This window comes from Centruroides sculpturatus, unplaced genomic scaffold (assembly GCF_000671375.1).
Source record: "Centruroides sculpturatus isolate CEXI.00-Female unplaced genomic scaffold, Cexi_2.0 scaffold348, whole genome shotgun sequence".
Classification (NCBI taxonomy): domain Eukaryota; kingdom Metazoa; phylum Arthropoda; class Arachnida; order Scorpiones; family Buthidae; genus Centruroides; species Centruroides sculpturatus.
This window is the reverse complement of record NW_019384859.1, coordinates 459,758-473,016: the sequence shown is the minus strand read 5'-3', so window position 1 is coordinate 473,016 and position 13,259 is coordinate 459,758. Positions and strand designations below refer to the sequence as shown.

Genomic DNA, 13,259 nt, shown 5'->3' with positions numbered 1-13,259 from the left:
GCCAAACAATTGGTTTGGGAGTTGGGAGTTGTGTTTCGTGCAGGTGTGGATACACAGGTGTGAACAAACACAATTAGCCATTCAGGAAAATCAGACTTTTCTATGTAAGGAGTGAGTCAGGCAAACTTGTTTCGGATATGAAATATTTTTAGGAGGAAACTAGGCCATTTGAAAATATTCTTGACCTTTACGCAGTTTCAATAATAAAGAGATTTTTATTTTTGTTTATCTAGAAATTAACTTAATGCATGTTACGTTTAATAAAAAGCTACAGTTTATAACTTCGCAAACTCTTTCTATAAAGATGAGACTAAGGTCAAGGGAGTCAAAAATTATCAATTCGATAGACACTGACGCATTTGGAAATTTGTTTAATCGCTTCTCCATTATCTTAATATCATCTATCAAAACAGGATAACCTTCGAATACAAAATAAAGAATTTATTAAAGATTGCATCAAGAACCTACATAATTTTTAAAAATTTATATAGATTTATACAGCTGGCGTTTTATTTTAATTATATATAATTTAGAAAAATTAATTTAAAAAATAAAAATTTAATATTCTGAGATATTGGGTGACGTCATATGGGATGGTTTGGTTGTCGGTTGAGGTCCAAAAGCCGGTTCCGAGCTGCCGTAGATGACATTCGGAGATGCTTGCTTGATTAGAGCTGGACTTTAAATCAAAATTCTTTTATAAAATGTGTAACTTAAACATTGGAGTACTGGAATGTTAACAGCCATGTATCACTGTAATATGTTTTGGTTTGGACTGAGTGTTGTGATGTCCTTTTTTGGAAACTCATATGAACAGCATTCAGAACATTTAGTTGTGGCTCATGATGTATATCCTGGATACAGCATAAAGAAGTTAATAAATAGGGGTCAGTCATTTAGTCTTATCAATAATGAATTTTCAAATTATTTTACCATATTCAGTGATGGTGTTCTGGTTCCAACAGCTAGTATAGCTCATTTTATAGATTCCCCATTTACTTTGATTGTTAGAGAAGATTATCCTAACAGAACTGTAGAAAAAAATTTAATCATTCATGTAATGGACAAAGACAAGATGTTAAAATTTATAAAGGATACATATTTAGGAAGTGTAACAGAGAATGAACCAAAAGGTTCTGAAGTAGAAGGTTTGGATTTATTTTTTGCAACAACTGATCCAAAGGATCAAGTAAAATATCAGTTTATAGATGGAAATGAAGATAATTCATTTTCGATCAGGCAACAATCAGCAAATGATACAAATCTCATTATATATACAAATAATTCATTGGATCGTGAAACTAGAGAGGAATACAATCTGACTTTAGAAGCATCTAATAGTAAAGGTGATAGTGCAAAGACTTTCATTAGGATAAAAGTTGAGGATGTAAATGATAATCCTCCTCATTTATTAAAGAATAGTTATAAATTCCAAATACCAGATTCTACAGAGCTACACAAAGTTATTGGAAAGATAATTGCAGTGGATGCTGATGGTGATCAACCTGTATATCATTTTTCAAAAAAGCATTCGGTGTTTACTATTATTCCAAAAACAGGACAGATATTATTATTGGAAAAACCACAGCTGAAAACTTACAAATTCCTAGTGGAAGCTCACGATAATCGTAAACCACGTTTAACAAGTAATCCTGTTCCAGTTATAATTGAAGTATACAGCCATAAGAAAGTCAACGAAAATACAATAGAAAATCAAGTTATATTAGTGCGTAGTAAAAGATCGGGTAGACCTACAAAGACTTATAAATATAAAGAAACAGATGGAAGTATCAAGGGTAAAATAATGTTTCATCTAGAGAAACGAAATAACGAAGAAACATTTAAATTAGAAGGTATAAATCGTTGGATAGACATTGAGGAAAATGGAAGTATTAAAGTAAAGGAACCTTGGGACTACGAACAGTTAGAAAAAGAAAAAACTATAGATTTTTGGGTTTTAATAGGTATTCCAGGATTTCAAGAACATGAAAAACAGCGTGTTATTATTCACGTGAAAGATGTCAACGATGAGAGTCCTTATTTTATAAATAGACCTCTACCTATACAATTAAATGCACCTCCAGGTACTCCTGTTTTCAAATTAGAAGCTAGGGATCCTGACCAAGATCATGATATACATTATTACTTAGTTATGGATCGAACTGGTGGCAGATTTGAAGTTGACGAAAGATCTGGAGAGGTACGAACATTAGGAAGTGATCCTTTCATGTTGAATAAAGAATATGTATTGGATGTAAAAGCACAAGATCAAAATGGACGAATGGAAAGTGGTAGTGGCACTCTGCATTATCAATCGACTGGAGAGAAAAGGTTATCTATAATGGGAGGGAAAAGACCACCTCAGTTCTATATGTCAGATTATGAAGTAACCATTCCTGAAAATCAAAAGAAAGATTTTGATATTATTGAAGTGAAAGCAAAATCATTTGCAGATAGAGAGATTAGATATAGATTAAGAACTCAAGGTAAAGGTGTTGGAACTTTCTATATTGATCCTATAACAGGAGGAGTAAAATTAGCAAAAGATTTGGATTATGAGGATTTACGACAACTAAAGACATATTATCTTATTGTTACTGCAACTGAAGATTCTAGCGGATTTTCCACACATGTTGAGCTGATAATAAAAGTAACTGATGTAAATGATAATTCACCAAGATTCGAATTACCAGATTATCAAGCTCATAATGTTCCTGAAGATGTAAAAATTGGAACTTCAATTTTACAAGTTTCTGCTGCTGACGTGGATCAAGGGAAAAATTCTGAAATTGAATATTCTATAGATAAAGATGAATTTACAATTGATAATAAAGGCATTATTCGTTCCAATAAGAGATTTGATGCAGATATTACGAATGCATATGTTTTAACAGTCAGAGCTACAGATCAAGGAGATCCTCCTTTAACTGGAACAGCAACAGTACGAGTTTATATAGAAAACAAAAATGATGAATCACCAAAATTTAGCCTAGATGTATATACACCCGACGTAAATATTCTGAAACATTTAATTAATTTTATTTTATTATTTTTTTCTCATGGCTTCAAAATTTTGATGATGATATGCATTCGTTAAGTTCTCTCAACCGACAGAAAATTATGAAATTTTGACTGATGATGGACTAACTATGCAATATTCTTTACTCGTGTCAGAAAAGATTTTTCCAGTCATTTTTCTTCCAAATACTTGAACTTTTTTATCAGTAAAATTTATTGAAAAATATTAAATTAATATCTTGAATGTAATTTAAAATATGTATTTTGTGTAAAACTTTATGATATTAACTAAAGTAATTTTCTTATAAAGATTAAAGTGCGTTTTGTATAAATGAATATAGATTTATATTATTTGCATTTATTTGTAAGCAAATGCATAAATAGAAAAAATAAATGTAATAAATACTAGAAATTATAATTTAAAAAATAAAATATTTGATTAAAATTTAATAATTTTAATGAGTTTAATATTCTTATAATTATTTAAAATGTGCAAAACGTTTGTTTTGGTAGTATAATATCTATAGTCTACCTAAGATGATAATGCTTAATGGTCAAAGACGAACAGAAGAAAAAAGAAAACGTCAATGAATTTATTTAAACATAATTATATAAAAGTAAATATTTTAAATTTTATGATTTATGGAAGAAAAAGGGCCTAGAACATAAATTGAACAAAATTATAAATAAGCATATTTTAAATTAACGATGATAGATTTTGACAAATGTTATCAAAACCATAATCTCATTTCACGAAGATCAGTTTTATATTCATAGGACAACTTTAAGAAAATCAGTTTTAACTCAATGAATATTTTATGACAGATATGATTAAAAACAACAAAAAAAAAATTGATAATATTCATGCACAGTACATATTATTCTAACAAATAGTTTGAACAAATATTGTATTTCACGAGTGGAAAAAAATTTACAATTATCTTTCATTTATGTATTTCTTTCTAAAAAAAATCATAGAATTAATTCTATATTTTCATTTTAATTATTTGAATTGATTATTTTTAATGTTTTTTTATGTAAAGATATATTTTCTAACAATTTTAATAATGAAAGAATTGATTATGAAGAGGTAATTAGGGCACCTCCCTCTTACAATCATTGCATCCATCTTAGCTTATGGGATAATTATCACAAGTAGCTATTGACTTCCCAATAAGTTAGCAGTGACCTATAAATGAGAATTTAATTACTTTGAATAAAAGAAACGACTGAACTAAGATAAATCAAATCTGTTTTTTCTTATTTTTTATCTTTCATTGTTGAATTAAGTACACTTCGTTTGAAGAAATCATAATAAAGCTTTTTTTTCCTTTCTTTCTCAAAGAATATTTTAATACGGTAGCCTATATCAAAGTTGTACTATCTTTTACATAGTTAATTTATATATCTACATGTATTCCTAAATGTTATAAAAGTAAAATAATTTTATAATTATTTTCCTTATTCTTTTTACAGGTATAATGAATTCCTGTTTTAGTAATTTTTTTTTTCTTTTCGATTCTATGAATGAAGTCATACGTTTTATTTTATTTTTATTTTGTTTGTTTTTGGAAATATCCTTAAGGAAATTTCTTACAAGTTAAATAGAAAAATAACATTTAAACCGTTTTTAAAATTAAAAACTTCCTTATGATAAATTTTTAATTAAATTAAAAAAAACTTTAAAATTTTATAAAAATGTATTTATATTTTGAGAAATTGTTTTATATTTCACACAACACAAAATTTTTCTGTTAATTTTTAATTTTTCTTTAAATATTTTAGAAATTAAGTTTTATTTTATAGCAATTTTTTAAATTAAATAATTTATTTCTTTTCAACATTTTTAAAAATAATCTTTTTAATTTTTTATTGGAATTGTNATTTTTTGCAACAACTGATCCAAAGGATCAAGTAAAATATCAGTTTATTGAAAGTTGAACCAACTAACAAGTTCAAGTATTATATGAAAAATCACAAATAATAGAAATAAAAAACGCTCTTTAGGTCTTTTTCTGTGGAGAAAGAGGCTCTGATTTTTGTCATCTAACAAACAGTAAGTGGAGAAAGGGAAAGAAAAAAAAAAACGTCGACGAGGATTGTATTACCTTCCAGATGTTATCGACTCAAACATCGTTCCCAGCTGCAGACCTTCTACTATAATCTGCAATAACGCGTGAGTCACAACTCGGTCGCTTGTCCTACTAATTGTCACTAAAAGCACACCAAAAATGAAACTAGTTAGCTCATTGTATTGCAGAATGGAAGAAATCTATTCATTTCTATAAAATATTACTCTATGTTCATTTTCAGTAAACTTATCGCATGAGTGAACCTGTCCCAAGTTTTTTTTCCTATTAATTATTTTTCACACGTAAAACACTTTTTTATGACATAAAAATAAACAATTGACACGTATAAACAATAGCTTAAACTCAATTAATTAATTATAATTAAATTTAAAAAATAATTTTTTTGAATAATTAAATTGTATAGATATGCACACCTCGACTTAAACTGCATAACTAGTTTTAAGTATATAATTTGAATCTTATCAATATTTAATGTTCAAAAGCGGGTGGTTGTTGTTACTTGAACTATTTATTATTGACCTATATCTATCTTATCACATCTCGTAAGGGCGTCGAACTTTAAGAAAAAAATATATATAGATATATAAATACATTTAAATCTATTAAATTATATTATTTACCTTTTAAATATTTTAAAATATTTAAAAAAAACGCTTACAGCGAATTGTTACAATTTTTAAAAATTTTTTTATGAAGTTATGAGAAAAATTTGATTCTGAATAGTTTTCAATTTTCCATATTTATAGAATGAATCACGGCATTTTTACTGACTGAATAAAATAGTTACTTGGCATCCGCTTTCCCAAGGATGTTCTATTTAGTTTCATTAAATGGGATGACTTACTCCATCTTGTCCGCTTAGAATCTTCTAAATTGAAATTTTTTCGAACGATAAAACTGTACATTTTATTTAAATGTGATTTAAGTCACGTAATCTAATTGAACTTAATTTAGATTCATTTACTTAAATGGTGATTAAGTTAACCGAGATTTAAATGTAAAATATTTATTTTAATTGTGTTTGAGTGAATTCTAAATGCAATTTTCTTATTTTAATTGAGATGATTATTTTACTATAATTATGTTCTAAATAATATTTATCTATTTTTTGATTGGCATGTTTTAAATATAATTTAAAAAAAAAAAAATTATTTTAGAATTTAATTAAGATTCGCCTGCTCAATTAAAAATGTAAAATGTCATAAATGTGACGAATTTTAATTGTGATATAAAATGATTATTACATTTGTGATTTAAATGATTTTACTTTTGTCAAAAAATTAATTATTATAATTGCGATTTAAATATGTTTAATTTTAATTATAATTTTTAAATATATATTATATATTATATATATTGCTATATTTGTATTTTAAATACGATAAGCTTTTACTATATTATGGTCAATTTATTTTAAATGCTATCTAATTAATTTAAATACAGTTTTTTAAATGCGATTTAGAACGATGATTTGAATCTAATTTATTTACTTTAAATTTCATTTAAAAAACGAGAATATAGAATTGTTGGAAAATATTATTTTTCCATTTATTAATAGTTAATAATGGATTTCATATTATAAATAGTAGTAAATGGGAAGGCCAAACAATTGGTTTGGGAGTTGGGAGTTGTGTTTCGTGCAGGTGTGGATACACAGGTGTGAACAAACACAATTAGCCATTCAGGAAAATCAGACTTTTCTATGTAAGGAGTGAGTCAGGCAAACTTGTTTCGGATATGAAATATTTTTAGGAGGAAACTAGGCCATTTGAAAATATTCTTGACCTTTACGCAGTTTCAATAATAAAGAGATTTTTATTTTTGTTTATCTAGAAATTAACTTAATGCATGTTACGTTTAATAAAAAGCTACAGTTTATAACTTCGCAAACTCTTTCTATAAAGATGAGACTAAGGTCAAGGGAGTCAAAAATTATCAATTCGATAGACACTGACGCATTTGGAAATTTGTTTAATCGCTTCTCCATTATCTTAATATCATCTATCAAAACAGGATAACCTTCGAATACAAAATAAAGAATTTATTAAAGATTGCATCAAGAACCTACATAATTTTTAAAAATTTATATAGATTTATACAGCTGGCGTTTTATTTTAATTATATATAATTTAGAAAAATTAATTTAAAAAATAAAAATTTAATATTCTGAGATATTGGGTGACGTCATATGGGATGGTTTGGTTGTCGGTTGAGGTCCAAAAGCCGGTTCCGAGCTGCCGTAGATGACATTCGGAGATGCTTGCTTGATTAGAGCTGGACTTTAAATCAAAATTCTTTTATAAAATGTGTAACTTAAACATTGGAGTACTGGAATGTTAACAGCCATGTATCACTGTAATATGTTTTGGTTTGGACTGAGTGTTGTGATGTCCTTTTTTGGAAACTCATATGAACAGCATTCAGAACATTTAGTTGTGGCTCATGATGTATATCCTGGATACAGCATAAAGAAGTTAATAAATAGGGGTCAGTCATTTAGTCTTATCAATAATGAATTTTCAAATTATTTTACCATATTCAGTGATGGTGTTCTGGTTCCAACAGCTAGTATAGCTCATTTTATAGATTCCCCATTTACTTTGATTGTTAGAGAAGATTATCCTAACAGAACTGTAGAAAAAAATTTAATCATTCATGTAATGGACAAAGACAAGATGTTAAAATTTATAAAGGATACATATTTAGGAAGTGTAACAGAGAATGAACCAAAAGGTTCTGAAGTAGAAGGTTTGGATTTATTTTTTGCAACAACTGATCCAAAGGATCAAGTAAAATATCAGTTTATAGATGGAAATGAAGATAATTCATTTTCGATCAGGCAACAATCAGCAAATGATACAAATCTCATTATATATACAAATAATTCATTGGATCGTGAAACTAGAGAGGAATACAATCTGACTTTAGAAGCATCTAATAGTAAAGGTGATAGTGCAAAGACTTTCATTAGGATAAAAGTTGAGGATGTAAATGATAATCCTCCTCATTTATTAAAGAATAGTTATAAATTCCAAATACCAGATTCTACAGAGCTACACAAAGTTATTGGAAAGATAATTGCAGTGGATGCTGATGGTGATCAACCTGTATATCATTTTTCAAAAAAGCATTCGGTGTTTACTATTATTCCAAAAACAGGACAGATATTATTATTGGAAAAACCACAGCTGAAAACTTACAAATTCCTAGTGGAAGCTCACGATAATCGTAAACCACGTTTAACAAGTAATCCTGTTCCAGTTATAATTGAAGTATACAGCCATAAGAAAGTCAACGAAAATACAATAGAAAATCAAGTTATATTAGTGCGTAGTAAAAGATCGGGTAGACCTACAAAGACTTATAAATATAAAGAAACAGATGGAAGTATCAAGGGTAAAATAATGTTTCATCTAGAGAAACGAAATAACGAAGAAACATTTAAATTAGAAGGTATAAATCGTTGGATAGACATTGAGGAAAATGGAAGTATTAAAGTAAAGGAACCTTGGGACTACGAACAGTTAGAAAAAGAAAAAACTATAGATTTTTGGGTTTTAATAGGTATTCCAGGATTTCAAGAACATGAAAAACAGCGTGTTATTATTCACGTGAAAGATGTCAACGATGAGAGTCCTTATTTTATAAATAGACCTCTACCTATACAATTAAATGCACCTCCAGGTACTCCTGTTTTCAAATTAGAAGCTAGGGATCCTGACCAAGATCATGATATACATTATTACTTAGTTATGGATCGAACTGGTGGCAGATTTGAAGTTGACGAAAGATCTGGAGAGGTACGAACATTAGGAAGTGATCCTTTCATGTTGAATAAAGAATATGTATTGGATGTAAAAGCACAAGATCAAAATGGACGAATGGAAAGTGGTAGTGGCACTCTGCATTATCAATCGACTGGAGAGAAAAGGTTATCTATAATGGGAGGGAAAAGACCACCTCAGTTCTATATGTCAGATTATGAAGTAACCATTCCTGAAAATCAAAAGAAAGATTTTGATATTATTGAAGTGAAAGCAAAATCATTTGCAGATAGAGAGATTAGATATAGATTAAGAACTCAAGGTAAAGGTGTTGGAACTTTCTATATTGATCCTATAACAGGAGGAGTAAAATTAGCAAAAGATTTGGATTATGAGGATTTACGACAACTAAAGACATATTATCTTATTGTTACTGCAACTGAAGATTCTAGCGGATTTTCCACACATGTTGAGCTGATAATAAAAGTAACTGATGTAAATGATAATTCACCAAGATTCGAATTACCAGATTATCAAGCTCATAATGTTCCTGAAGATGTAAAAATTGGAACTTCAATTTTACAAGTTTCTGCTGCTGACGTGGATCAAGGGAAAAATTCTGAAATTGAATATTCTATAGATAAAGATGAATTTACAATTGATAATAAAGGCATTATTCGTTCCAATAAGAGATTTGATGCAGATATTACGAATGCATATGTTTTAACAGTCAGAGCTACAGATCAAGGAGATCCTCCTTTAACTGGAACAGCAACAGTACGAGTTTATATAGAAAACAAAAATGATGAATCACCAAAATTTAGCCTAGATGTATATACACCCGACGTAAATATTCTGAAACATTTAATTAATTTTATTTTATTATTTTTTTCTCATGGCTTCAAAATTTTGATGATGATATGCATTCGTTAAGTTCTCTCAACCGACAGAAAATTATGAAATTTTGACTGATGATGGACTAACTATGCAATATTCTTTACTCGTGTCAGAAAAGATTTTTCCAGTCATTTTTCTTCCAAATACTTGAACTTTTTTATCAGTAAAATTTATTGAAAAATATTAAATTAATATCTTGAATGTAATTTAAAATATGTATTTTGTGTAAAACTTTATGATATTAACTAAAGTAATTTTCTTATAAAGATTAAAGTGCGTTTTGTATAAATGAATATAGATTTATATTATTTGCATTTATTTGTAAGCAAATGCATAAATAGAAAAAATAAATGTAATAAATACTAGAAATTATAATTTAAAAAATAAAATATTTGATTAAAATTTAATAATTTTAATGAGTTTAATATTCTTATAATTATTTAAAATGTGCAAAACGTTTGTTTTGGTAGTATAATATCTATAGTCTACCTAAGATGATAATGCTTAATGGTCAAAGACGAACAGAAGAAAAAAGAAAACGTCAATGAATTTATTTAAACATAATTATATAAAAGTAAATATTTTAAATTTTATGATTTATGGAAGAAAAAGGGCCTAGAACATAAATTGAACAAAATTATAAATAAGCATATTTTAAATTAACGATGATAGATTTTGACAAATGTTATCAAAACCATAATCTCATTTCACGAAGATCAGTTTTATATTCATAGGACAACTTTAAGAAAATCAGTTTTAACTCAATGAATATTTTATGACAGATATGATTAAAAACAACAAAAAAAATTGATAATATTCATGCACAGTACATATTATTCTAACAAATAGTTTGAACAAATATTGTATTTCACGAGTGGAAAAAAATTTACAATTATCTTTCATTTATGTATTTCTTTCTAAAAAAAATCATAGAATTAATTCTATATTTTCATTTTAATTATTTGAATTGATTATTTTTCATGTTTTTTATGTAAAGATATATTTTCTAACAATTTTAATAATGAAAGAATTGATTATGAAGAGGTAATTAGGGCACCTCCCTCTTACAATCATTGCATCCATCTTAGCTTATGGGATAATTATCACAAGTAGCTATTGACTTCCCAATAAGTTAGCAGTGACCTATAAATGAGAATTTAATTACTTTGAATAAAAGAAACGACTGAACTAAGATAAATCAAATCTGTTTTTTCTTATTTTTTATCTTTCATTGTTGAATTAAGTACACTTCGTTTGAAGAAATCATAATAAAGCTTTTTTTTCCTTTCTTTCTCAAAGAATATTTTAATGCGGTAGCCTATATCAAAGTTGTACTATCTTTTACATAGTTAATTTATATATCTACATGTATTCCTAAATGTTATAAAAGTAAAATAATTTTATAATTATTTTCCTTATTCTTTTTACAGGTATAATGAATTCCTGTTTTAGTAATTTTTTTTTTCTTTTCGATTCTATGAATGAAGTCATACGTTTTATTTTATTTTTATTTTGTTTGTTTTTGGAAATATCCTTAAGGAAATTTCTTACAAGTTAAATAGAAAAATAACATTTAAACCGTTTTTAAAATTAAAAACTTCCTTATGATAAATTTTTAATTAAATTAAAAAAAACTTTAAAATTTTATAAAAATGTATTTATATTTTGAGAAATTGTTTTATATTTCACACAACACAAAATTTTTCTGTTAATTTTTAATTTTTCTTTAAATATTTTAGAAATTAAGTTTTATTTTATAGCAATTTTTTAAATTAAATAATTTATTTCTTTTCAACATTTTTAAAAATAATCTTTTTAATTTTTTATTGGAATTGTTTAAATTTTATTTTATGATTTGAAATAATTTATTTATTACAACATAAAGACAAATATTGAACGACTTTCCTTCTGTGTGCTTAATGTTTAAAATCGTGAGAATATTCCAACTTTATCACATGAATAAAACACATTATAATGCAAATAGAGGACATAAAGGAATAAATTTGATATCTTTACAGATAGGGATTATTAGTATATTCTGAGTAGATTTTTATCTATCTTCAAACTTATATCCTGTGGAGAGGGATCCATACAATGCGAGTTTTCAGGAATCATGAATAAGCGCAACGCTCTTTCATAATGAAGGCTATTTTGTATGAAGCGTTTATGTAGATAAGAAAATGGGTTTGACTTTTATGACTAAAATAAATATAGAAAAATTCTGTACATATTATTTTTAAACAGAATAAAAGATAGAAAATAACAATAACTTATTTTAAAACAGAAAAAAAAAAAAGTTATAGCTTCGTAAAACAGCGCTTCTTTCTTTTCTTTTTTTTTAGATTTGCAAATCCAATTTTATTAATTTTATAAAATTTTAAATATCTCTTATACTGCATTCAATTACGTAACTGCATGCTTAGAGATGAGAATATATTTAGATAGCTTGTCATATTTTATGCAAAATATAATATGTGACAGGAGACACAATGGACATCTGTATAAAATGACAGGCTTGACAGAAATGTCAAATTTGTTGAAGATTCATCTACATACAATATTGTTTGACGTTTTATAAAATCGATTTTTTTTTCTTTTTTTATTTAAATTTTTCGGTTCAAAATTCTTATTAGAAAGTTTTATTTCCTATTTAATATTTATATATTTACAAAGATTTATGTGCATCAATAATATTCATTCAATCTGAACCTTCACCTTCAATAAAGCAAATCAGCATAAAATATAATGCAAAAATATTTGCCAAGTACTGTACAGTATACAGTATACAGACAAAGGTAAAAAAAATAAATATGGCTTTCAGGATGTTCACAAACTTTATCTTTTGCTTTTTTAAAATGAAAAAAATATATGTAAAAATACATATAAGAGATAGAATGTATCATAAAATTATTATAGTTCAATATAAAGGTTCTAATTTATCACAAATAATTGAAAAAAANTGTACACCTCGACTTAAACTGCATAACTAGTTTTAAGTATATAATTTGAATCTTATCAATATTTAATGTTCAAAAGCGGGTGGTTGTTGTTACTTGAACTATTTATTATTGACCTATATCTATCTTATCACATCTCGTAAGGGCGTCGAACTTTAAGAAAAAAATATATATAGATATATAAATACATTTAAATCTATTAAATTATATTATTTACCTTTTAAATATTTTAAAATATTTAAAAAAACGCTTACAGCGAATTGTTACAATTTTTAAAAATTTTTTTATGAAGTTATGAGAAAAATTTGATTCTGAATAGTTTTCAATTTTCCATATTTATAGAATGAATCACGGCATTTTTACTGACTGAATAAAATAGTTACTTGGCATCCGCTTTCCCAAGGATGTTCTATTTAGTTTCATTAAATGGGATGACTTACTCCATCTTGTCCGCTTAGAATCTTCTAAATTGAAATTTTTTCGAACGATAAAACTGTACATTTTATTTAAATGTGATTTAAGTCACGTAA

The 13,259-nt window shown here is 26.6% G+C and overlaps 1 protein-coding gene across 1 annotated transcript in view; it reads left to right on the top strand.

Moving 5' to 3' along the window:
* The first annotated feature begins 637 nt into the window (after positions 1-637).
* LOC111630619 (neural-cadherin-like) overlaps positions 638-13,259 on the top strand; it is a 28,353-nt gene continuing 15,731 nt past the window's right edge. Inside the window, 2 exon segments of the mRNA XM_023374751.1 lie at positions 638-3,092; positions 7,425-9,803. Of these exon segments, the coding sequence (XP_023230519.1) occupies positions 734-3,092; positions 7,425-9,803 (4,738 nt within the window). The 5' untranslated portion in view covers positions 638-733.